This window comes from Erigeron canadensis, chromosome 6 (genome assembly GCF_010389155.1).
Source record: "Erigeron canadensis isolate Cc75 chromosome 6, C_canadensis_v1, whole genome shotgun sequence".
NCBI lineage: Eukaryota > Viridiplantae > Streptophyta > Magnoliopsida > Asterales > Asteraceae > Erigeron > Erigeron canadensis.
In genome coordinates, this window is record NC_057766.1 from 25,878,504 (window position 1) to 25,904,426 (window position 25,923).

At 33.4% G+C, this 25,923-nt stretch overlaps 2 protein-coding genes and 1 long non-coding RNA gene across 4 annotated transcripts; all 3 read left to right on the forward strand.

Annotated features, from left to right (window-relative positions):
* Window positions 1-6,597: 6,597 nt before the first annotated feature.
* On the forward strand, window positions 6,598-8,118 carry LOC122604561 (UPF0481 protein At3g47200-like). Its single transcript, XM_043777444.1, has 2 exons — window positions 6,598-7,117; window positions 7,178-8,118. The coding sequence occupies exons 1-2, from the start codon at window positions 6,598-6,600 to the stop codon at window positions 8,116-8,118; spliced, it is 1,461 nt and encodes a 486-aa protein (XP_043633379.1).
* Window positions 8,119-11,219: 3,101 nt separating this feature from the next.
* Window positions 11,220-23,577, forward strand: LOC122603295 (esterase OVCA2-like). Of its 2 annotated transcripts, XM_043775963.1 has the most exons (8): window positions 11,220-11,325; window positions 11,778-12,016; window positions 12,157-12,371; window positions 12,674-12,772; window positions 13,185-13,226; window positions 16,394-16,538; window positions 19,021-19,122; window positions 23,360-23,577. In XM_043775963.1, exons 1-8 carry the CDS (start codon window positions 11,300-11,302, stop codon window positions 23,416-23,418), a joined length of 927 nt encoding a protein of 308 aa, XP_043631898.1. In that variant the 5' UTR covers window positions 11,220-11,299; the 3' UTR covers window positions 23,419-23,577. The 2 variants fall into 2 exon arrangements, with proteins under 2 accessions (XP_043631898.1, XP_043631899.1); XM_043775964.1 differs by lacking the exon at window positions 13,185-13,226.
* A 1,190-nt stretch (window positions 23,578-24,767) lies between these two features.
* LOC122602550 lies at window positions 24,768-25,880 on the forward strand. Its single transcript, XR_006324315.1, has 2 exons — window positions 24,768-25,116; window positions 25,489-25,880. It is a non-coding gene; the product is annotated as an uncharacterized LOC122602550 (long non-coding RNA).
* The last annotated feature ends 43 nt before the right edge of the window (window positions 25,881-25,923 follow it).

Consider the following 25,923-nt stretch of genomic DNA (forward strand, 5'->3'; position numbering starts at 1 on the left):
CTTTGACTAATTTGACTACCTCAAATATATCAAAATAAGTAAATTTGACTAATTTGTTCCTCCACCCTCTACCTAATTCCCTACCCATCTTATTTACGGCTAACAAGTTTTAATTGAAAAAATAATTTCCTATTATTTGCCATTGCATTTAAAACACACTAATGCATACACAACTACATTTCTACACTTGGTGACGTAATTTACTACTTTTTCAATTTTGAAGGTTATTTTTGCATTTTGACTTATTGATACTAATTCATTGTTTAAACTTTTATCCTCGTCTGCCTTACTTCTAGATAAGCAATCGTTATGATGATTGCTACCAAATAAAGATTATTACTCAGAAAATTTTGCGTTACTGAATTTAATAATCAACCAACATAAAAAACGATCACTCTAAAACAACAACCGCGGTTTGTACTTTTAGCCGGACTAAGAAACACTTGAGTTGAATCATACATTCATGTAATAACATGGTACCCGCTACTTGACCAGCGTTTTTTTCCTATGCCCCGCCGTATCGCGCGGGTACAAGGCTAGTATATATATATATATATATATATATATATAGGGGGATGAGAATACAAGGCTGTCGGGTATCTAAGCTTAGGTGTGAAACACTCACATATCGTTTTTTTAATCTATAAAAATCATGGGAGTCCATGCATTTATTCATTAAACAAGAAATAATAAAATATTATTATGTGAGGGGTTCCACACCTAAGCTTAGGTGCCGGACAACCCTATATTCCCTTTCCCCATATATATATATATATATATATTATATATATATATATATGTCCTTCACTGATTACCTCAGTGGTTAGACACTCGGACTTTTGTCCAAGAGGCCACAGGTTCGATAATCTCGGCCTGTGATTTGTCCGACAGGATTTTATCCTGGCTTTCGTTGAGCTTTTACCGGGTGCAGTGGGCGGGGGGAGGGGATCGGGTAGGTCCACGGTATCCAGTCCGGATAACCGTGATCCGACCCTTGCTGTTCTAAAAAAAATAAATAAATATGTGTATATATATATATTTCTTTTTCATTTTTTTATTCACTCCAACAGAACACCATAGACTTAATCATTTATTTTGTCTAAATTTTGATTTCATTATCTTTTGACTGTTTGAGGTTTAAACCCGCCTGTACCTAACTTATTCATTATTTTCCTTCCAGTTTATTTATCTATTTGATTTCTCCCTACTTCTGTATATATAATTGTAAAAATAAACGTGCTTTTATTGATTTCCCCTGTACCTTAACTCATTAATTTATTTATTGATTCCCACATACTTCTTTATTTGTACTAATACGCACTGCTATGAGAATTGAATGGGATTGACCGGTTGACAATTTACATGCTAAGTGGACATGGTCCAGTTTAAATTGATTTTCGGCTAAAAGCGTAAATCAAACTGAACCTTTCAGTTTTTCAAAAATAGATTCCGTTAGATTGGGTGTTGGTTCAATTCGGTTCGGTTTATCGGTTTTCAGGTTCGGTTTTGTCAGCTTTTAAAAAAATTGAACTATTAACAAAAGCTGTACAACTATGTGTCAGGCTGTTAGCTCAAGTGTTATGATTTCTCTGATAGGGACGTATATAGCTCTTATGCATTTAGATCTATGGTTGAAATTACTGAAACACGTATATATGAAAGAGTTTAAAATGGCACAGGGTAACACTATCAGACAAAAGTCAACCCGACCAAGGTATTTACGGCGACGTCGCCACTAATACTCTGACACTGACAGGGGCCCCACTATTTTCTCTGCCAGATGTACCATTAAGGACATGGGGGCCCACAGTATTAACGACAACGTTGCCGCTAATACTACCTGGTCAGGGTTTAACTTTTTTTAGCCTGATGGGTTTAGGCACCTCGTTTAAAATTCACTCTCTTGTGTACATGTAAGGTCAAATGCAAAACCATTATTGGAGCCACTAAGCAGAAATTCATGTCCAATCATTTTCCATTCTAAAAATAGTTTCAAATATTGGACACTTGCAAATACACACATGACAAGTTCCTATTGATTTTTGTTTTTTATTTATACGTTAAAAAAGCGAAAAAGTTACCATTAGTAATAGACATAAATATAAAATGATATAAACATTAACTAAATTAAAATAGATTTAAAAAAAAAATTATCACTCGAAATACATGTAAAAAGCAAATTAGTCACTCATATTAGAGTATCCCCAATGAACACCACAAATCCACATAAGACTAGTCCCTGTCAGCGCCACAACAACAAAAAACACTCCAAGGACTAATCCCCCCAAAATGCACCCAATGGACTCATTCACCAAAGACTACTCTTGGACTCACCGATTATTTAATTCTACCCATTTATCCAAACTTTACACTTTTAACCCTCTAAACTATTAATAAAATACATTTTTAGTCCATTAACACAAATTATTAACAAAACACATAAGTTCATTAGAAATAAAAATACAAATACATTTAAAACATAAAAAAAACAAATTACAATATAATAAAGCACACAACCTAAAAATGGAAAAAAAAAAAAAATACAACAACATTTTAATTTTTTTAAATTAAACCTTAACTAATTGGGACCAAAAAGAAAGTCTTTGTACTCCGCCATGAGTTTCTTCTTGGCTTCCTTGATATAATTCTTCTCCTCATCATCACATTCTGTTTTGTCCATGAAATAAAGAGCAGTATACATTGTGCGCTTCCTTTCTTCCTCATGAATGGCAGCCAAAGACATTTGTTGTTCATCCAACACCGCCTCCATTTTACACCCAAGTCGGTCGAGTCGGGTGGCTAGGTCGAAAGCTGAAGAACGAGCAGACCCCGCATCGGAAGAAGCAGATGTTCGTGATGCCTTTGACTTAGTAGGGGGCGCATATAAGTATCCTGACCGAAGAAGTCATTATCACCAAGGTCCACCGGCGCGAATTGGGTCCCCTCCTCCTCCTCATCTTCACTATCAACAACATTAAGAACATTTTTCCTTTTATGCAAGCTTCGGCCCAAAACATCATTACCGGATGGAGCGAAGAACTTTGGCTTATCTTTCACAAGCAACCAACACTCGTACATGGTAAACTGAGTTTTGGTTTGAGTAAAGTACTCTGAACGCGCTTCCTCCATTACTTGGGCATCGTTCTCACCACTGCACCGATGACCATCATAGCCTTTCCAGATTGCGTTGAACTTTGACACATTTGTTATGATCTTTCTCCACTTGCCACTTATCTGATTGTGGTTTCTGGGTTGTTGGGGAATCTTGCATTGTACTTATCTATGATTTTCCCCCAAAAAGAATCAATAGATTGGTCTTTGCCGACGTATGGATCTTCTGTAGCATTGATCCAACACTCAGTGAGAACTTTCATCTCAAGCTCGGTCCAATTTGACGAGTTTGCAGTAGGTTCTTTTGGTTGTTTGCTTTTCTTGGTGCGTTTGGACATGCTTTTGACCCGACCCTTTTTTGGTTGTGCTTCAGGAATGGATTGGGGGTGGGAACAGATTTCGGCGTGGGAGCAGATTCGTGTGTGGGGGTGGGGTTACATGGTGGTGTGGGAAACGAGTGTTGATCGGGTTGTTGAAATTGTGCAACTGACAACGACCCCCCATGGTAGAAATTAGAGGGTTGTGCAGCGGCAAGTGAAACATAATAAGCTGCCATGAATTGAGTATAACGGGGGTCATTTGGTGGTGGGATGAAGGGTGATTGTGGTAGCTGGTTAGAGTACGATTGATTAAAATCGTTCACGGCGTTGTTCCAGAAGTCGTTTTCTTTTTGGTTGTTGAAGTTCGACATGATTTTATGCTTAAAATGGTTTTTTATGTGTGAATATATCTGAATAATGCAAGTGTGGTGTGTTCTAGTGCTTATGGAGGTGCATATATAGGCTTTTTCAAAAACTAGCCATTAAAGGACTAAAAGTGTAAAGTTTTTGAACTGCAGGTGGTCAAACAAGCCGTTACAGGGACCTGTTTTGCCAACTTTTGAAAGTTGAAAAGTTTCGTCTTCTTCCTTGAAAACTATCCGTTGCATTCAAAAAAAAAATTACAAACAAACATTCGTCCCTGGAAGAACGAACGCACCAGACGAGCCTATCGAACGAGCAAGGGACGAGTCCCACCCAACGGTGTGGACTCGTCCGAGGTAGTCGAAAGAACAGAGAGACGAACCCATTGGGGAGCCTCTTATAGCTACATAGTACGTTAGTACTACACCCACTTGATATTGCAGGATTGACATTCTGAGGTGTTTTGTCCATTTTTTGTGAATCGAATTAATTTATGTCGGACTCATAGCCGCCACGTACCTCAATCCGAAACTATAAATTTCGGAATCGTCCGATGTGTGTGGATCCGAAATTTTTAATTCCGGATTTACTTGTTCTATAATTTTTTTTTATATAGAAACTTGTTTGACAAAACCTTCTTGTATATGTTCATTTAATAAAATTTGCCTTAGATATTTTGTTGTGTGTTGGATAAAATCTAAGGCTGGACAGAGTGGGTTAGGCACCACACCGGTATCGGAGGGAACACCGCCCCGTGGTACCGGTACTTGTTGGGTGGTGACCGGCATGGATACCACACTCCCCGCCCTCCTCTCGATTCCCATTCGACCGTTAGCCATAAAAAAAATGATGAGTACATGTGGGGGCCACGAAAAAAAGGCTAAATATCAACCTTTTTCTCCTCCTACTTCATTTTATTTCTCGATTCTGTTTCTTCTTTTTTCTATAGCATCAGCAGCAACAAGACACAAAAATCAATAGCCATCAAAACTAAAAATTCACCAAACATGAACCCTTTTTTCAACAACCCTTTATTTAACAACCCTATATTCATCGGATCCAGTTCAACACCCCCAAATTTGCCATCGGACTCAAGTTCTTCCGATGAGACGGACCGTTATGTTAACCTCTTTGCAATGGCGCATCACGCGATTGATCAAGAGGTTCGCGATACTGCCTCCTCTTCAAGGAAATATATAAATAGAGATGATCGTATCGAATCGCATGACCGTCTTGTTCGAGACTATTTTGCCTCCGAGCCGAAATTTGATGAAGGTTTTTCTACACAATGGTTTCGGATGAGTCGACGGTTGTTTTTGAAGATTGCTACAAATTTGGAAAGCAGCTTTGAATATTTTCAAAGGAAGTTCGACGCTCGTGGGAAGCTTAAGTTCTCGGCTTATCAGAGATGCACATTCCCTATTCACCAGTTAGCATACGGTTCTAATCCCGACAACTTAGATGATTACTTAAATATGTCAGAGAGATCGTCACGCGACACCCTTAATGCTTTTTATGATGAAGTCATTAAGTTATACCGTCATGAATATTTGCGTAGGCCAACGCGTAATAATATGCAACGCATTTTTGATCATCATGCGTCTTATCATGGTTTTCCCAGCATGTTAGGTATATATTTACTTATATACGGTTATGTATATACATGTATATATTACTTTAGTTTCGGTTATGTATATATATGTTACTTAATAGTTTCGTTTTAATAAATGTATATATATGGAGTCTTGATTGTACACACTAGGCTTGGAGTAATTGTCCGGTGGCTTGGCGTGGCCAGTACATGAGAGGTGACCACAACGGGCCGACAATATCGCTTGAAGCAGTGACGTCACAGGATTGTTGGATTTGGCACGCGTACTTTGGTGTTGCCGGTTCAAACAACGATATTAATGTGTTGAACAAATCTCCTTTGTTCAATTTCTTTGAAGACGACACAACACCGGTGGTTCCTTTCACTGTAAATGAAACCGAATATAAGTACCCGTATTTTCTCGTGGATGGGTTCTACCCAAGATATGCGATGTTTGTGAAAACATTCATCATCCAATCGGTGAGAAAAGGATTCGATTTGCCAAGGCACAGGAGGTTGCAAAGAAGGATGTGGAGCGAGCTTTTGGTATTATGAAAAAAAATGAAAAATACTTAGGGAACCGACACGACAAATGGAAGAACTCCCCATCCGTAGGATCATGTATGTGTGTTGTATTATTCACAACATGATTTTAAAAGACGAGGACCACACATTATGTCCTGATTATATTCCCGATCCCCCGGTTGTGTCGCAACCATCAAATGCTCGACTAGCAGAAATACAAGACTCAAACGTCCACGAAGATCTTCGGATGGATCTCATTGACCATATTCATCGCACATTCGTTACGGGCCTCGATCGCTAGTTAATTATGTATTGTGTTTTCATTTCATTTAAGATTGTAGTTTGGTGTTTTATTTTGTTGTTTGAGTTTAATAATGTATTAGTGAATTTATTAAATAAAAGTTTTAGTTTTTATTTGAATAAAAATAAATACAAAATGAATTAAATAATAAAAGGCGGGGAGGGGCGGGGAAGTGCTCCTTACATTTGAGGAGTGGGCGGAGAAAGAATGAAAATCCGGAGAGGAGAGGGGACGGGTGGTGAAGCCCTTCCCCAGCCTAAGCGCCTAAAGCAAGTACTATCACACACTTATATATCATCCTTGTGGATTTTATTTGTACCAATGACAATTGAGCACTTGCATATCATCCCACAATCACCAACAACACTAAACCTCCAAATCCAAACATGCCACTGAAAGACCAAACCCAAAGCAGCATGGAGGTCACTGATGACTCGATTTCCAAATCGGTTGGTGATGTTGCTGCGGCTCCTCCAGGGACGTCATCAACCAGCATCATCGATGTCCCTGAGGACCCGATTATTAAGTGGATTATGAGCTCGACAGATGCGGATGCCAATAATGCCATTGATCCCACACCAATATCATCAGCCCCAAAAATCCCCAGAGTTCCAGGATCAATTAGGGAAAAACAAGACTACTACGAAAAATACTTTGTTCCAAAGTTTATCTCAATTGGTCCGTACCATTTTCGCAAAAATAAACCCATGTTGTTCGAGAAACGAAAGCCTGATTTTGCAATGAAGCTCTTTTCAAATGACAAGGCTGCTGTAAAAAGGTTGTACGAAAAGCTTGCTCAACCAGAAATGGTGAAAGATTTAAGAAGCTATTATGATCAACAACACATGATGACATCAAGCTGTTTGTTTAGTGATTCGGAATTCACAAAGATGATGTTGTTGGATGGTTGTTTTATTTTTTATTTCATTTGCTCCATTTATATTGGGTGGATTGATGATCACTCAGAGTTCAAAAGCAATGAGGTTTTCTTTATTCGTCGAGATCTCTATTTGTTGGAAAACCAAATTCCATTCAAAGTTCTAAAAGAGGTGATGATGATGATGAAACCAACCAGTATGTTTACATATATTGAACAGTTTTTCAAAAATAGCAGTTTGTTAGAATTCATTAAACCATTCATTGATATGAGCAGCTTTGTGATACGCGCGGCGCCGAAAAGAAAGTGGTTAGACAGATTTAAAATAAGAAGACGATCGACGACAAATGAAGACATAAGCGATGAGTTCGAAAGGCAAGAAAAAGAACCCGATCATCTTCTCGGTGCTCTTCATGGTGAGCATGCTAGGATAGTCAAAGTTCCAACAGAGAGCTATAAATTCAATGGTTGCAATTTTCGCAGTGTTAACGAGCTTGCTTACGTAGGGATCCATTTCAAGCCTATTATAGACACACTCTCTATGACTCACATCGAATTCGTTAAAAGCAGCTGGTGGGGATTTTCAGCGAATGTAAAGCTGCCTCCAATAGCTGTGAGTGATTACACCAGGCCTATGTTGTTAAACATGATGGCCTATGAAACGTGTAAGTGCTCAATTGATTGTTCATGGGTTAAATCGTATGTATATCTTCTTGGTTCGCTGATTGATGACGCTGAGGATGTTAAGATTCTTAGAAAAGCTTGGGTGCTTAAGAACCTTTTAGCTAGTGATCAAGAAGTAGTGAAATTGTTTGACGAAATAGGCGTTGATTTAGTTGAAAATTGTTTCGAATATCTGGAAGTGAAATACAAGATACAAAAGCATTTAGAAAGTTGGACGAACACACTATTCTCCCAGCTAAAAAATGAATATGTCAAGAGCCCATGGGCATTTTTAGCACTTCTTGGAGCTTTGATAGCTCTTTTTCTTACTGGTGTTCAAACTTATTATACTGTTTGGCGTCCCTAAATAAAGCGCATGTGACGATCTTTGCAAGTTTCTGAAGATGAATCATTACTTATAAGCGTGTCCACGGTCGATGTTGTTTATTGTATCTTCAGTGTATGATTTGAGTGTTGCAAGTCTTACTTCTACTTGTTCTTTTGTCAAATAAGATCATCCTAGCTTGTTGTAGGTACAACCATGTGTAGTATATATGCTAATGCTATGTACGTGGTGTAGGCATTGGTAAAAATGTAAAAGTGTTTTATTATTTTATAAAATCTGTCTTTACTAAAACTCCAAACTTATAGGACGTTGATATTTTACTCATACACTACTATAAAGGCTTCGCATTTTCTTTTAATGTTAATTTTTAGAAACTATTGTGGTGCTTGCTAGATGTGACTAGAAAGAAAATGGTAAAATGTCATATAATTATATAATTATTATATACTCGTATGTAGTTGTACATGGAGCACATATTACAGAATACTATGAATCATTACAAGGTTTGTGATTTCGGGGCCTGCGTTAGATCATTTAGAAATAAGAGAGTTAGACTCTATCACAGTATGATGTCTTAGATAAAGTAGATACCTGGAAATCAGAAGTTCACCAAAGCAATGTTATCACAAAGAAGTTGCATATAGAGCATTGACATTTGTCCTTGTATGAATCCTCTCCATAGGACTTCATTTTTTTTTATCAATTACATTAAAAATATTTAAAAACATAATAAAAGCTTAAAGTATGCAGTTCCCTTAACCTGTAAGGATTTAACTAAGACTACAATTGACTTTCAAATAGGTCACAGAACTAAAAGCACATGAAACAATATCAAGCCTAGGTAACTAAAAGCACATGAAGCATCGTTTAAATTGAAGATCAAGGATGGGAACAAATCTACTTAAATTTGGAAATTCATGTCACTTGTTTAAACATTTCGTAGCTCAATGTATTTCTGAAACGGTGAAATATGTTTTGATATGGTAGTACATATTTATCATTATCCAGTTGTTTTCATGATATATAATGTTTTGTCATGGATTGCTGAAAAGTTAAGTTCATAATGGTATCATAGCTTGGATCAAGAAGATGAGGGTCCTGCAGTTCGTAAATGTAAATGATCAAGCCAACCATGTAATCCATATATATCCAGAATTAACCCATCATTTCTAGTATAACAAATACAAATAAATTAGACGATACTTTCTACTAATAGCTAAAAATGAAGCTAAAAAGACGGAAGCGAACCTTTTATCAATGTACTGATCAAGTTGTTGCTGCAATTCAGGTAAAAATGCTTCGATAGAGTCCTTCTTGCACGCATTGTGTAGCAGGTTACTCTGCATACTAAATGTAACAGATTTCGTTCATTGAAAACATTTGTTTGATAATTACTTGAAGGAATTAAGCATTTGTTCTTTCAAACATGTTCATGGCCTTTTCATAAGTCCATTATCAGACAGTTACCTTGCTATATTATATTAATATAATAATTAGATGGCAAAAATAAAAAAGGCTTTAGTTTTAACACATTAAAAGTTTCACTTAGGCAATATGTCAAACACCATGTAATCATGAATTTATAACCAAAAAATCCTTCTTAATGCATACAAGTTGCCCATGATATGAGGATTACTAAATAATATCATAATATAACTTGTTAACTGTAAAGCATAAACCGATTCTATAACATTAAAGTTGTTGAATACGAAAATCATAATAATGGAGTTTTACCATCATTTGAGTGACTAAAGGCACTTCAAATTAAATTATCAACTTTTTGTTGTTGATTTTCGGCTGTAAGAAGTGACCCCCAACTTAAGTATGAATTTGCTCCTTTCATTGTTGACGAGGAAAGTGCGAAGAAATGAGAATTTGGTGGGATTTTTTTTTTTTACAGCAATTTGGTGGTTATAATGTAAAGAAAAGAAAATGTGGAGGTCAAAACCAAAAAGTTTCAAAAATGTTTCAAGATCCTTAAATCAATAAACTCGTTTAACTATTAGAACAAATAATCTCATCTATAATCATGAATAAACTAATTTTATGGTTGTTGGACTCTTATGTTTCCGCCAAACTTAAATAGCTAGCTTGACTTATCAATAAACAGATTTTCGATCGAGTCATATTAAGGTCGACTCATTAATTAAACTAATTAATCAAGTCGTAAGTTTGTGTTCAAGTATGCTGGAATTCAATTTAAGAAAACTCGAACTTGGGTGGCTTGTTAAAAGCTCGGCTCGATTGCCCCCTAGTGATGACATGATACAACTAAAAGTAATTATAGAATAGTTTTTTGGACAAATTAGTCTTAATTCTTAAAGGTATCGAAGAGGCAAAGTTTTACTAAAATAAGTCCATCATTTTTTTCGCGTATGGAGAGTAATATCATATTATCATAGGGACCAAAACCACTACTCGGTTTTAAGCGATATATGTAGCGGTGGTTTTGTGTGTGTTGTGAAGTTGTTTTTTACCTTGATTGCCACATCAGCAAAAATAACAAATAATTATACATTAACATCTTACTTATTTTCCTTTTCAATGAAAATCAAATAACACAACAATAACAATAAATTCATTAATTTTACTCATCCAAATTAAATTATTAAATTCAATTGCTACAACACAAATTCATCCATAGAATTTCAGTTCAACATAAATCCACCCTTATACATTGAATGGTTTTTAGTAACCTTGTTTTTTAATGAAGTGGTTTTTTTAAATCTATTGTAATGTTTTTTTTTTATAAAAATAATGTAATGTTTTTAGTTTTAATGAACTAATGTAACGTTTGTATTTTTTAATGAAGTGTTTTTAATTTTATAGGGTTAAAAGTATAAAATTTAGATAAAAGTATAGAATTAAATAAATGTGATTCTAAAACTAGTCATTTATATTGGGTATGTTTCAAGAGAATTAGTCTTTAGATTGATGCTGATTATAATTAGTCTTTCTAATGATGAGTCTTGATACTGGTAAGCCCTTAGAGGATCCCTATCAAAAAAAAAAACAAAAACTCCTAAAACACATTAATTATGGACATATACAATCTGTGTGGTTCTCCTTCATCCACCTTTGCCATAAAATAATCCATTGGAACGGTTGAGGCCAAGTCCCAACTACCAAGCCATCTATCTATATATATATCAAAAATGATTACGTTGGGTATTCTATTACAGTTGACAGAGCAGAAGCCGGGATGGATAGTACATATAAAGAAAAAAAGTAAATTTACTTTTATATCTTTTTTAGCAGTTCCAATCTCTTTTTCTTTCTTTCTTTTATTTTTTTTAAATTATTTTTGTTAAAGATGAAATACTATACTAATTTATAAAGTTTGGAAGATTGAATGTATTATAGAAGAGTACTCAACCAATTAAGATAAGATTTTTATATTTTGGATTGATCTCTAAAATAATTATATCAAAGCAAAGCAATCCATGTTAAACTAACTATTAAGTAATTTGCTATTTAATTAGAAGAATGATAAATCATATTAAAGAATAGCTTAAAAATCATCCTAAAACTATAAGGATAAGACATGTGTTATCCACTAATTTAATTTTTTAATATTGCTTGCTGATTTTTCAAATGTCATTATTACATAATTAGGAGAATCTTTAGACTATTTAGTTAGGAGGATTAATCAGATTCTAAAATCAAATGACTTCTTTCAGATCATCAATGCGGAGAATACCAAACATTTCGTCGACGTTGGTAAATAACTGGCATACTATCACATTCCTCCTTCTAACCTGCCAGAATTTTGACATGGTTCGGCCAGAAAACGCAGTGGATCATGGCAACAAGTTACCAAGGAGTGGCTTTCTACAAGTTGCATGGACGGATGGTGGAGCGGAACAAGAATTGAACTCCGACGGCGTCATGTCCACTACTTTAAATTTAGAAAGGCCAGGTTATTTTTTAGAATTTCTATAGAACTTAATTAATTCATTTCTATATGATAGAATTTTATTTTACTTTGATTAGTTTAGTACGAGTACTTTATTCTTACTTCAATTCAATATGTTATGCAATAATATATTTAATTACAAGGCTTTCAAGAAATGCGAAGCATACAGAATGTGAAAAAACCAAGGTTTCTATGCCTCCACGGATGCGGATCAAATGCTGAAAAACTTAAACAAGAGTTGGAGGTGTGGCCGGAATCTGTTACTGGCAAGATGGACCTTGTATTCATCAATGCTCCATTCCCTATTGATGACGAAACAACTGTCGGTGAACACTTCCGTTGGTATAGCGATGAAAAGGTAAGAATTTTAGTAAATTTACAATCATATTAATTGACACCCTTGATTTTCCAAACTAGTTTTATGTTTTAATCACAAGAGCTGATTCGCTTTGAAATGGTTTTCATGTGTTATTTATAATTAGGACAGTTTATACAACACAGAATCATTTAATACATACCGTAGAAATTAATGACTTAATAATAAGATTGATTTTCATCTAGAATTTGTGTTGTGTACATTTGTCTATTCACTTGTTTATAACACACAACAACAAAAAAATATATGCTTTTGTTTTAAGTAGTTGATGTGACTTAATTAAGGTAAATACGGAATATGAAGACTTTGAAGAGGGGATAGCATATATAGAGGATCATATGATAGAGCTCGGGCCATTTGATGGACTGCTTGGTATTTCTCAGGTTAGAATCGTTTTTGAACTATGTTTAATTATCCAAAAATATGAAATTGGAGCCTCTTTAATAGGTTGGCACAATTTTTTACAAAAGAAATTGAAATTTAAATGGATTACAATTTGTTTGTCATTTTACAATTTCTCCTTAATACATTGCGTGTTTGGTAGTTGGCAGATATGGATTTGAATTCGTAATAGATAATACGAAGTAATACGAGTAATACAAAAATAATTATAACTTTAAGTTTTGAAGAAATAGTAACAACATTTTTTATATTAAAATAGTAACAACATTTTTTATTACTTAATAATCATTACTAATACTTATACGTACTGGTGTGGTTAACCAGTCAATTTATTTACTTCTGATTAGATTATATATGTGAAATTGATTATTTTATTATGAAAATACAATATAGGGAGCCTTTGTGACAGGTGCATTACCAGGATTACAACAACAGGTAAACTATTATTTTTCAGCTTAAAACACCTCATATTTGGATCATATCTATTGTTTTATAATACTTATTGTACTAATTTTAATGATAAGAGTTTTATGAAAAAAAAAAAATTAGAAGCCAGGATTGTATTCCCGCGCGATGTGGCGGTACCTTTGAAAAGATGATGGTTTAAATGTGTCCGTACCTTTTTGTAGTTAAACAGAAAGAGTGAGGGAGAGATGAAACCAATCTTTTTGTAGGTTGATGTTGATTGCCGTCGAGATTAAACTAATTTTTATATTAGGGTTCAAGAGAGAAGGGGATTAGGGATAGACATTGGGAAATAGACGGAAGGGTATTACGGGAAAATCACTTAAAAGAGTAGAAGAGATATTTATTTGTAGGAGGGTATAATAGGTATTTCAAAGGTAGAATGATCGAAAAAAAATAGGTAGTTTATTTTTATATGGAGTATAGATAGTTAGTGTCACTACAACAAAAAATTCATTTATTCACACTTACTTTTTAATATATTTATACTTAAAAATGTTTAAAAAATATACACATATAAAAGTTGAAAAAAATTTGAAACATTATAATTTTTTCACACTTATATGTATGGAAAGAAAAAATTCACACCCAAAAGCGTGAACAAATGTTAAACATATGCACACTTAAAAGTGTGAAAATCAAATTGTAACACCTAATTTCTTCACACCTTTCTTGAGTGGAAAATGTTGGTGTTACAAATTAATCCTTACACTTTTAAATATAAATATTTTTTAAACATTTTTAAGTGTGAACAAATTAAGAAATTTTTTCACATTTCTTGTAAGTAAATATGAATAAATGATATTTTTGTTGTAGTGTGTAATGAATTTTATAGGTCACAAATTAGTGATGGTGACTTATAAAATATCCAAATATGTAAAAGTAAATTACATTTTTAGTATTTAAAGTTCACACGATTTACAGTTATTACCTTCGAGTTAAAAAATTACAGTTTTAATTCTGAAGTGGGTGAAATTTTCAGTTTTTACTCTATGACCAGACACCATTTATTTGGTCCATTAAGGGATGGACAAATTCGTCATTTCATCATACCCTTCTTTTTCTTCGATACTGAAAACCACCAGTTCTTCAACATCATTTTTCAAATTAAAAAACCCACCATTTTCAACCCAATAAAACCCCAAATTCACAAACCCCTTTTCATTTCCTCATATGAAATAAAAATCACAAACACATACTTTCATATTCTCACTCATCCTATCCATTCTTAACCACCATAAAGAATCCTATTCTTTCACCACCATCCACTGCCTTCCATCTCCGTCGCAGCCACCGCGACAACCACCTTCAATTATACAACTGCCGCATCATCCACACAACCCCACCAAAAGCCTCATCCACCACCGCCGTTTTCTTAAAACCTCACCATAAAACGCCGCCGTTTCACACTGCCGATACTTTTAATTTACTGCCCGGACGTGTTTTATTGGCCGGAGTGGGATCCTTCATGGTAACATCTTCATCGCTTTGTGAGTTAAGTAATGAATAGATTTCGGGATATTTAACTTAATTTGTCAAGTTTCAAATAGACTTTTTAGATTCCCATAAGCTTTGGGAATCTTTGGGAATTTATGATGTTTGTGGGTTTATTTTTTTGGGATGTATAATGCTTGAATAAACCAAAAGTGAAAAAATGAAGATAAAATTGAAGATACCTTTAAGATGAGGATATATTTTTGGGTTAATATGTTGGTGTAATTCTTTTTTGAAAGACAGTGTGATCAGGTAATGGATCTGTGTTTATTTGCAATATGAATATTTATGTAAAGACGATGTGTTTATATGTATATTTACTAGCCCGTTACCCGCGCAATGCGTCGGTTTTGTGGCGGCGACGATGTGTTGGTGGGGAACGGCTGTTGGTGGTAATGACGTCGTCGAGTAATGTTAGATAATTGATGCAAAAGTAATTGATTTAAAGGGTTAACGTGGATTAGAGCTGGCAATTTTCGATACGAACCTGTTAGCACAACACGACACGACTTGGTTTTTTCGTGTTTAGCTTTAACGTGTTTCGTGTCTTAACAGGTCCGGACCTGTTAAAACACGATAAGACAAGATAAGAAAAGTAGTATATATATGAACATGTGAAGATACGTTAAAGACCCGTTAAAGACACGTTAAAGACATGTTAAGGACACATTAAGACACGATGAGACACGTGAAAACACGATAAGACACATTAAAACACGATAAGATACATTATCAGGTCCCTTAATAGGTCCCTTATCGTGTAACTTTTAACAAGTCCCTTAACAAGTCTCTTAACAGGTCCTTTATCGTGTAACCTGTTAAAAATTGTGTCATGTTCGTGTTTGGAAAAACTGACATGATTAGCTATCATGTCGTGTTCGTGTTTAACCCTATCGTGTCTTATCGTGTCGTGTCGGACACGATATGCCAGCTCTAATGTGGATATTTCAAAAGAAAAAGGGTTGATAGTGTTATATATACTCATTAAGGGTATTTTAGTTATTTTTGCCATGTAATTTTTAACATAGGGGTTTTTTTTATTATAGATTATAGATTATAGATATATAAGTATAGATGTTTGGATTGAAAACATGAGGATGAGCAAGATATATGTTGCTTTTTTTCTTTTAATAACTTTGACCAAATCTTTGAAAGTTGATGATGACCTTTGTCAACTCAGAAGTCCATGTGGATATTTCTATGTTGTGGTATGTCATGTTGGCTGTTATTAGAGAACTAGGTTAAAAACTAACGATTTTATTTTTATTGAAAAATTTTTAGAAATGAAGTCCTTTTAATATATAAAAACTATATAGGTTATCTAAATTAGAAAATTTGAGTAAATAAGTTTCTTTATACAAAAATTCCCCTAAAACCTCCAACTCTATGTTACACATTTATACCCCCATAACCAAGTCTTAAGTTGACGGTTGGCGAAACTTAATGCTGTCAACCTTAATCAACGATAGTTTAGACATAAAAACTGAAATTTGTTTTCAAAATTGAATTCTTTACATTTAATTGAATTAAAAATTTTTATAAACAATCTATCGTTGTATATCGTACTTGCAGAATTGTGGTATATACTTAATATATATGTGTATGATCTTAATCACAAGTTTTTTCTTTTTATTTATATGTAGGGTTTGTGTCTAACGAAAGTCGGAAAAATCAAACATGTTATATTGATCTCTGGAGGCAAATTGGGAGATGTTGATTTGCCACAGCCAAAACTTGCTGAAACCGCATATGATTTTCCAATAAATATTCCGTCACTCCACATTTATGGTACTAAAATTTACATTATCATTGAATCATTAATTTGTTTAACATGTACTCCTCTATATTTTTTTCATCTCTCAATTTTGTTTTGTTTCAAAATTATTATTTTCTAATAAAAATAGATATTATATAATATATATCTATATCTATAATTCTATATAAAAATTATACTTTTATGTTGAAAAGTTTACAATTTTGAGACATGCAAAATTACCTTTTTACCAATAATTTATTAACTTACACACATATTCCATAATCTTTTAAAAGATATTCACTATCTCTAAAAATCAAATATCTTTGTATCAATTACCAACATCACTTGACGCCGACGCCACCACATCGCAACTAATGTCATCGCCGCCGCATTGCGCGGGTACCATGCTCGTATATATATATAACTCATGCATGGGTTTTCATGTTGCCACTGTGTTTGGCAAAAATAGTCCTTGTTGTTTAATCTCTTACAATGATAGTCCTTTTCGTCAAAAAGTAACGGTTGTCAACTTTTGTTTGTGTGTTTAACGGGAGTAACAATAACAGATCCAAATCAGGTCATTTTCTTAAACAGGGAGTTAGGTCCTTTTCTGAAATGAGTGTTAACGATTGTAAATGCTATTTTAGAGTCTAAATTGAGTTACAAAAGTTGCTGCAAATCAGGTCGATATTTCTAACAAGCGTTGGAGTATGTAGCATCTATGTCAAATTAGTATTGTTTATCTGCCGCAACTTACCAAAAAAGCGTGAGTTTGTTTTTTTGTTTTACGTTTTTATTTTGCTTTTCACTTTAAACTAAAACCGTCGTTTTTACTGTTGATTTTGGCTTTTTTGCAATTTATTGTAGAAGTTAATATGGTACCCACGTTCATTTGTCTTTTATTTTTTACAATGATTTATATGGTACTTTTCATTTCTTTTTGTATTACACATATACATAGTATGGTAATAGTGCGATTTCATTTTTTATCCCCGTTTTGTCGTATGTTTTTTTGAATTAATTATATATAGTTGGTACATTATTAATATTCATTTTTTTCCCTTCAACTATTAATAGGTATGATCATGTAAATGATTACTACGTTTAATTTAGAAACAAACGAATGTATATCCCGTCTGTATAAGGTTTTTGAAAAAAAAAGGTTATGTTTCCCAGGGAAATGCCCGGAAACAGAACTAGTACATATAAATAAAGTGCGTGAATGTCCGTGCATGACTCCTTTTTAGCAAAAATAGTCCTTGTCGTTTAATATCTTGCAATAATAGTCATAACATCGTTAAAAATAATATAAAAAAAACTCTAACAAGCTCTAAGAGTCATTAAATTTTATTTGTGTTGCGAAAATAGTCCCTATCGTATAATATCTTGCAATAAAAGTCCTAACATATAATATCATGCAATAAAAGTCCTAACATCATTAAATATATTAACAAAAACTCTAACGAGCTTTAACAATTGTTAAATTCTATTTATGTTTAACGGGAGTAACAATAGCGGTTGCAAATCAAATCCTTTTTTCTAATAGGAAGTTAGGTCCTTTTCTTTAACGGGTGTTAATGAGTTACAAAAAGCTGTTGCAAATCAGGTCCATTCTTCTAACGGATGTTGAAGTATGTAATTTTTGTGTCAAATTAGTATTTTCTATCGGTAACCCACTTTAACAAAAAAACATGGGTTTCTTTCGAACCTCCTAGTTTATAAATTTTATCAGAAATTTCAGATTAAAATCCAGCTATAAATTACTAGAAAAGGCTCGAGAAAATTTTGAAATAGCCATGGAACATCTAAATACTCCATGTACATCAAATAGGGTGTGACAAATTAAAAATACTAGCATAATATTCACATAACACGGTTGTAATGGCTGCAACGATAATCTGACGGTGTCGTAGACAGTGATAGTGGAGACTATTGGCGGCGACCGATGGTGATGGCGGCGAATGCTGGTAATAATTGATGTAAAGATGATTGATCTAAAAGGGTTAGTGGAGATATTTTAAAAGATAATAGATTGATACCTTGATGGTGTAAATTTATTCATAAAAATGGTACAATGATCATTTCACATCTCTCTTTTGTCTAACATTTTAACAAGGATGTACGGTATAATAATTATATAAAATTATAGATTATTGATTATAGATGAAAGTCACTCTCAATTACATTGACATTAACATTGACACAATTGACATGTATATTTTCTTAGGTCCCTCTTTGATTCACAAACTCTGATAAAATTGAAATTCAATTCCAATTCTCCATATGTTTAGTTATCAAATTGCAAAGGCATATCATTCCGTTAAAATGTAAACCTTCATCCATTCGATGAAATTTTCATTCTTTGAGGTTGATGGAGTTTCATTCCTTCCTTTTATTTTTTTCTATGAAACCTTATTATTTAAAATTACAATTCTACATGTTACATTTCTTACTACATTTTATGAACCAAACATACATGTCTTTCAACATGTAAGTAATTGAGTTTGTGTATAGGCGAACATGATATCGCGAGGAATTCTGCACCTAATCTCACCGAAGTGTATGTGGATCCATTGGTGATATACCATCATGGTGGTCATGAAGTGCCAAAACTAGGTATTTTTGTATTTATTTTATGTATAATTTTCATTTTGTAAGTTCTTATTCATTTATATATATTTCAAATTACTTAATACTCGATTTTTGACCAATGTTTATGCACGGATACAAGACATTACTTGTAAAGCCGTTATAAAAGTTGATATTTTATTATGTACTTCATATGGATTCATAATTCTATTATATGTACTAGTCTATATTATATTATATTATAAAGCAAATCCAAATTTGAACATTTTAACTTTTCAACATTCAACATTCATATAATATCCTTAAAAGAAATCTCAATCATTCATTTTTTTCTCTCTTCTCAAATCTCAACCACTAATTATTCTCTCTCCTTCATAAATCATTTTATTCCTCTAATTCAATCAAAATCTTTTATTTCAAAAACTATACATCGATAAATTATAAAACTATATGTGTTCTTAAAATTTCATGCTCTTTCATTAGAGATGTCATTCGATATACTTTCGATGAATATTGAAATTCGAGGGCGAAGCCCAGACGGCAAAGGCATTTGGCTATCACACTCTATAACCTATCACCTCCTATTATCTATTATACTCTATGACCTATCACACCCACCATCTCACCGCCTCAATGCGCGGGTACTTTGTCTCGAATTGCGTTTTTAACTTTCAACATTCAACTTTCAACAATGTACACATGCTAATGCATAATGTACAATATATCTAAACCACAATACATCAATAACCTACACTACTCGCTGCCACCACCACCAACCTCCGCAGCCACTACCGCCGTTTGCCATCACCGCCGCCAGCATTACATCACCCCCGTCGTTGCCACCATAATCACCGCCATTTCTCTCGTATGTTAAATGACTACATTTCAATAAAATTATATATTATTATACAAGTCATATGCTCGCACGATGCGGCGATGACAACTCTAAATAATAAACACTTGAACGTGCTTTTTTAACCGGTGTTAAAACAAAGAAACACATTAACCAATTTTTCACAGCAAGCCACATTGCCAAGATAGCGGTTCAAAAATATGATATCGTTATAGTAAGGAACCCACACACAGTGATGGGATTTCAATTTACAATGGGTTATGAAAGGACCAAACTCAACTCGGCCATTTTATAAGATTTTTTTTTACTAAGAATGTACTCAAATAATAGTCTCGACAAACACATTTACCAAAACTCGTTATAAAAGACAACGCACAAAAATTAGAAATTTCGGCATTACCCATTCGTAAAATCGTCGTCAAAACCTGTTACGGATTATGAGTTTTCCAAAAGTACAATTCAATCACAATCCAACACATTTCTAATACAAAATGGCTCAATAGAATTAACCAAAACTTCTTAATTCTCACATTTGACATAATCAAAAAATTATACCAAAACAAACAATGTATCATGAGCCAATAGTTCAACGTGGGTCTCTACGGGTCATATCAACGTTACCATTTCCCGCATTTAAGATATGCTTCAAGCTTTACAAATTCAAATTCAATCTTTATATCACTTAGTTTTGTTTCCGCAACCGAGACAACCTATAAAAAGGGTAAACAACTAAAAAGTAAGCAAAGCTTGGTGAATAATCTTGTACAGGGGTGTTTTACTCGTGACAGGGTCAACAACTAAATCTGTCACAATTCATTCTTACTAACACTCATCCAAACTTCCAAGCTAGCCAACAAGAAACCCTTAATTTAGTTAAATTTAAAGAACTCTAACTTATATTATAGCAATTAACTCAATATAAATAAAACTCCCAATTTCCAAATAAAAATAGTTGCATGAACCCTAATTCTTGAAATTAAAATCAAACTAGGTTAAAAGAAATTATTACCTTCAAGATTAAGAATTGGAATTAGGATGAAAATCACAATTGTCTTCTTCTTCTTTTCCTCTAAATTTCAGCCCATACACACAATCCACACTCTCAATTTCCCCCAAATCCCAAATAGACGATTAAAACTTGAAAGTTATTATTAGTACTTGAATAATTCTTTGATTAAGATGGATGGAATACAGACACTTGAGAAGATTTAAGATTAGGAAGATGAAATTAGAATAGACGGGTGATTTCTTTGGAGAAAAGAAGTCTAGAAAAGAAAAGAAAAACGGTTGGCAACTTCTCATGATGCCACGTCCCATCTACATTTTTGGTGGGTAAAATACCCGATATCCACTAAAGTTCAAACTAAATTAAACCCATATTCAAAAATAAAATATTAGGAAACTATTTTAATGATAAAACCATAATAAAGGTTAATTTTCATTGGCCTAAAACTTTGGAATGTTACAACTCTCCCCCACTTGGAATGGATCACGACCTCGTGATCCAAGCCGCATCTAGCGACAACATTATTGTATAGCATTTCTCTGAATTTCTCATTAACACATACGACATTCTTCCATGCTTCCATGGCACTTTGGACCATCATACAGTCTCGATTTATACTCTTCTTGAAATTTTCATCCCCAGGTCAAAAGACTCATCGACATTGTCTTATTTGAACTCATTTTGAAATTCGATTTCTTTCAAAGTACACGGAAAAACTTGATGTTTTAATACTTCATATAACGAGAATCGTGAAAGATAGAAAATTTTTTTTTGAAGTTTTTGGGATAATTCCAAATGACTCGTAATCTTATCGTCTCGAGCGTGAACTTTTAAAGAACCGTTAAAGCAATATCTAGCTTCTTCGCATGCAGAATTGTGAAACGCCTCTTTATATTATACAAATACCAAAACCGATCTTGATAAGTCTCTCTCTTTTATCCGCATAAGATTCTTGTCGATCGTGACCCTTAAGTCGTTATTTAATCATTTCCATGTTCTTACACATTTAAGCATGGTACCAGTGATACACAACTTCTAATACAAAAGTACATTTCAATCACAATCCAACACATTTCTAATACAAAATGACTCAATAGAAATAACCAAAACTTCTTAGTACTTACATTTGACATAATCAAAAAATTATACCAAAACAAACAATGTATCATGAGCCAATAGTTAAAATGGGGTCTCTACGGGTCCTATCAACGTTACCATTTCCCGCATTTAAGATATGCTTCAAGCTTTACAAATTCAACTTCAATCTTTATATTACTTAGCTTTGTTTCCGCAACCGGGACAACTTATAAAAAAGGTAAACAACTAAAAAGTAAGCAAAACTTAGTGAATAATCTTGTACAAGGGTGTTTTACTCGTGACAAGGTTAGCAACTAAATCTGTCACAATTTATTCTTACTAACACTCATCCAAACCTCCAAGCTAGCCAACAAGAAACCCTTAATTTAGTTAAATTTAAAGAACCCTAACTTGTATTATAGCAATTAACTCAATATAAATAAAACCCCAATTTCCAAATAAAAATAGTTGCATGAACCCTAATTCTTGAAATTAAGATCAAACTAGATTAAAAGAAATTATTACCTTCAAGATTAAGAATTGGAATTAGGATGAAAATCACAATTGTCTTCTTCTTCTCCTCCTCTAAATTTCAACCCATACACACAATCCACTTTTGCCAAAAACCCCCCTAAACCCTTGATATTTATAGTTAAACAATTCATTTTGAATTATTAATAAGAGGGACAGAGAAACAAATACTCCCAGTGGGGTCCATCCCATCATGATGTTGCATGGGAAAAGCACATGACGTTGCAAACCCCAAACCACCCTTATGTTTCCCGCATGCACCTCGACGTCTTCAATATACTTGCCTTTCGAACTTACCTCTTCATCTTCCATAGTCTTTTCCGCAGAAACCGGAAGAGAGCCAGATTTATCCGATCATCGTCGATGCCTGAGGAGTTTTCAAAGGGCACCAATTCAATTAATCTGTCTTGTCTTCCATAATCCAGATTTTGAAAGTTTTGTCTTTCCACTTAATCGTTAATGACGTGTTGATATATAGGACAGCCATCTCCCCTAGCTAATAACTCCGATGGGCATAACAGAAAAATTGAGATCATCATTGTTAAACTTGTTTCTGGGCAAAGTGTCTCTCCGCCTATATATCAACCATAACATTTTCTTCAGCGAATCTCGCGACATTAGCCGTAATAGGAAATTTCCCTACCTTAGCTTTTTTCATATTCTGGATCAATTCCGCCTTGTCTCGCACCTCTTTGAAAGTTTTACAAAAGGCTAATTAAAAAGTATATAATAATTAAGATAAAATTATTTATTTGTAGCGCTAATATTTAATTATTTTCATTTTTCTTCTTAATTAGACGAAGAAGGATTGAAGATCATGTTTGAGTTTCTTAAGAAAATCAATGCTACCATTTGAAGAATTACCAACTTACTGCTATTGTACGTTGCCTACTAGCTAGTCAACATGTGTACGCATGAAATAAGAGAAAGGTTCCTTATTAATCAATCAATGGGATAATGTGTTATTGAACTTCTTTCTTTTTTTTAATGGTAAACGAATAAAGTTTAATCATCATTTATCTGGTGCGTGCTAACTTAATTGTGAAATGTCCCTATGTCTGCAAACGCAAATATCACTAGGTAGTCCACGTCGTCCACCATCTTCGTATCCAGAAAAACCCGCCATCCTAAGGCCTCACTAAGAAAGTAGATCCGATTTTATCCATTCCCAAACCTACCCATATATCTTGTTGCAACTATTAGTTTATAATCATTCGATATCATATCTTAGATTCCAAGAGGTTTCCATGTGTGTAATTAATTTCTAACTCATGTCAAAATAATAATAATAGAATTAATGTGTTGCTTACGATCTTCTTTGAAAATTGGGAATCGGCAACACGATATTGCTTGAATTCTCCTAGTCGGATGAGCTATGTAGTCTCTCATCATTCAGCCGGACTTAATCGAGAAATGTCGGTCTCTTCTAAGTTACCATGTTTTGCCAACTAACAGTAAGAAGTTAGAATCCGATGTTTTTTAATGAACATTTCTAAGTTACCTATCCAAAAGATGTATCAAATGAGCAGAAGCCGGAGCAAAATGTGATTTACCAAAAAAAGAACGATATAAAAAATTAAGGATTTCAAAGGCTAACTCATTGAAATAAATATAAAAACTAGTCACATGGACTCGATCGCGGTTAGCTATATACTTCAATTTGGCACTCAGATCACAATGGTGATTTTCGAACTCCTATATAAGAAAAAAGGAAGAAAATTTAAGTGCAAGGAAGAAAATAGACTTTTGTTTTTGTTTAAGGAAAAAAAAAACTCTAAACTTTTTTCCGATGGTTGAAAAAATCCTTATTTTTTCCCCCTCTTTAGTAGGTCATCATGAGTCAATTTTGTTTAACCCATGGTAATAACTCATTATTAGATGTATGCTAAATGACTCTAAAATTGATTAAAAAGATTAATTTTTGATAAAAATATGGCTATTTTATATTTATATGTCATGTGTATCTTAGAGTTTAGCTTGGACGGGTAAAATATGACTTGAAAAGATGTGATCAAAGTAGAGTTAAGTTATGTTCGAGTATGGTTTGTGATACAAAGCAAAAGATCAAAAATAAGATCAAAAGATCATCCTAAAATGAAGAAGGCATGATTAATTTTTTTAATTTATTAGCCTAAAAACTTTTCTAATTTATAAGTTCAAGATGTAAGTTTAAGAAAAAGATTAAATAGAATAATGGAATATTTTTAAGTTAATGTTTAAAAAAATTAATTATTTTTTAACATAAAAAGCCCAATTAGTCTTAGTATTGCACGTGGGTAGAGACAATAGAGAGTTAGAGACACCACTATATTGTTTCATTTTGTTTGTTGACTTTTGAGTCTTGTGCTGTTTCTTATTTTTGGGCCGTGAACTATTACATCACCCAACATTTTCGTTTTACAGTATTTTATTTCGGACGGATCACAAAAGGCCCACTTAATCCTTGTTTTTGTTTTGGTCTTATGACGGCTGGAACCTGGAACCTTCACGGCTTCGCGTAGCAAGAAAATGAAACAAGTATACAAGAGCATTTCCAATGATAGAAAATTATACTGTAATATGTTTTTTCCATTTGACACATCATATTTTATTAATTTTTTTCTTAAATTTTTTTTTAATATGTTAATATTTATAATTACTTTTTTCAAAAAGTACATAGAAAATAATCTATTTTAATGGAATAAAATGAAAAGAATGATGAAAAATACATTTGAAATGAGATTAAAATGAATATTATATATATATATATAAAAGTCATCTTTGAATAGCTCGAAGAATGTCAAGGTATTTGAAGAAAAAGCTTTTGGTTACAACGTTAAAAGCTTTTTAATGACTTTAAAAAAAAAAAAGTCTTTCATCAACCCATGGTTGAAGATGCTCTAAACTATTATTTTCGAGAGAAATTGACACATAATTTTTTTGACAGACGTATGACACTTTCAAACCCCAACCAAATTTCATAAAATTGACGCTTCTTTATCATAATAGTTGATCAAGTGAAATCAGCAATCTTCGGCGATATTGAAAAGAACAAGAAGTATATATCAAGATGATGTTCTACCAATTGTTAAATAAAATTTAAAGGCAAAAATTGCAAAGGGGCGTGCAATTGAGGAACTTCGAAAGGGGGTAAGGAAACTTCGGCACTTGAAGAAATTTATATTAGCTATCATCAAGACAAGTGGACATGGACGTTTGTATATAGTAAACAAAACGAGATACGTTACTCGGGCGTTGCCTCGGGAGATATTATATTTATTTTGTTTCGTACTATGTAAAAATTATTACATGTTTTTAGAAATATTATATAGCTCAAAACCTGAGTTGATATTGATTTTTTAACGAGTAAATAATTATAAAT

Coding starts and splice junctions, on each gene's coding strand:
- LOC122604561 (XM_043777444.1), top strand. CDS start 6,598: ATGCCACTGAAAGACCAAACCCAAAGCAGCATGGAGGTCACTGATGAC. Junction 7,118..7,177: donor AAAGATGATGTTGTTGGATG/GTTGTTTTATTT, acceptor ATGATCACTCAG/AGTTCAAAAGCAATGAGGTT.
- LOC122603295 (XM_043775963.1), top strand. CDS start 11,300: ATGGATAGTACATATAAAGAAAAAAA. Junction 11,326..11,777: donor AGTACATATAAAGAAAAAAA/GTAAATTTACTT, acceptor GACTTCTTTCAG/ATCATCAATGCGGAGAATAC. Junction 16,539..19,020: donor TCCGTCACTCCACATTTATG/GTACTAAAATTT, acceptor GTTTGTGTATAG/GCGAACATGATATCGCGAGG.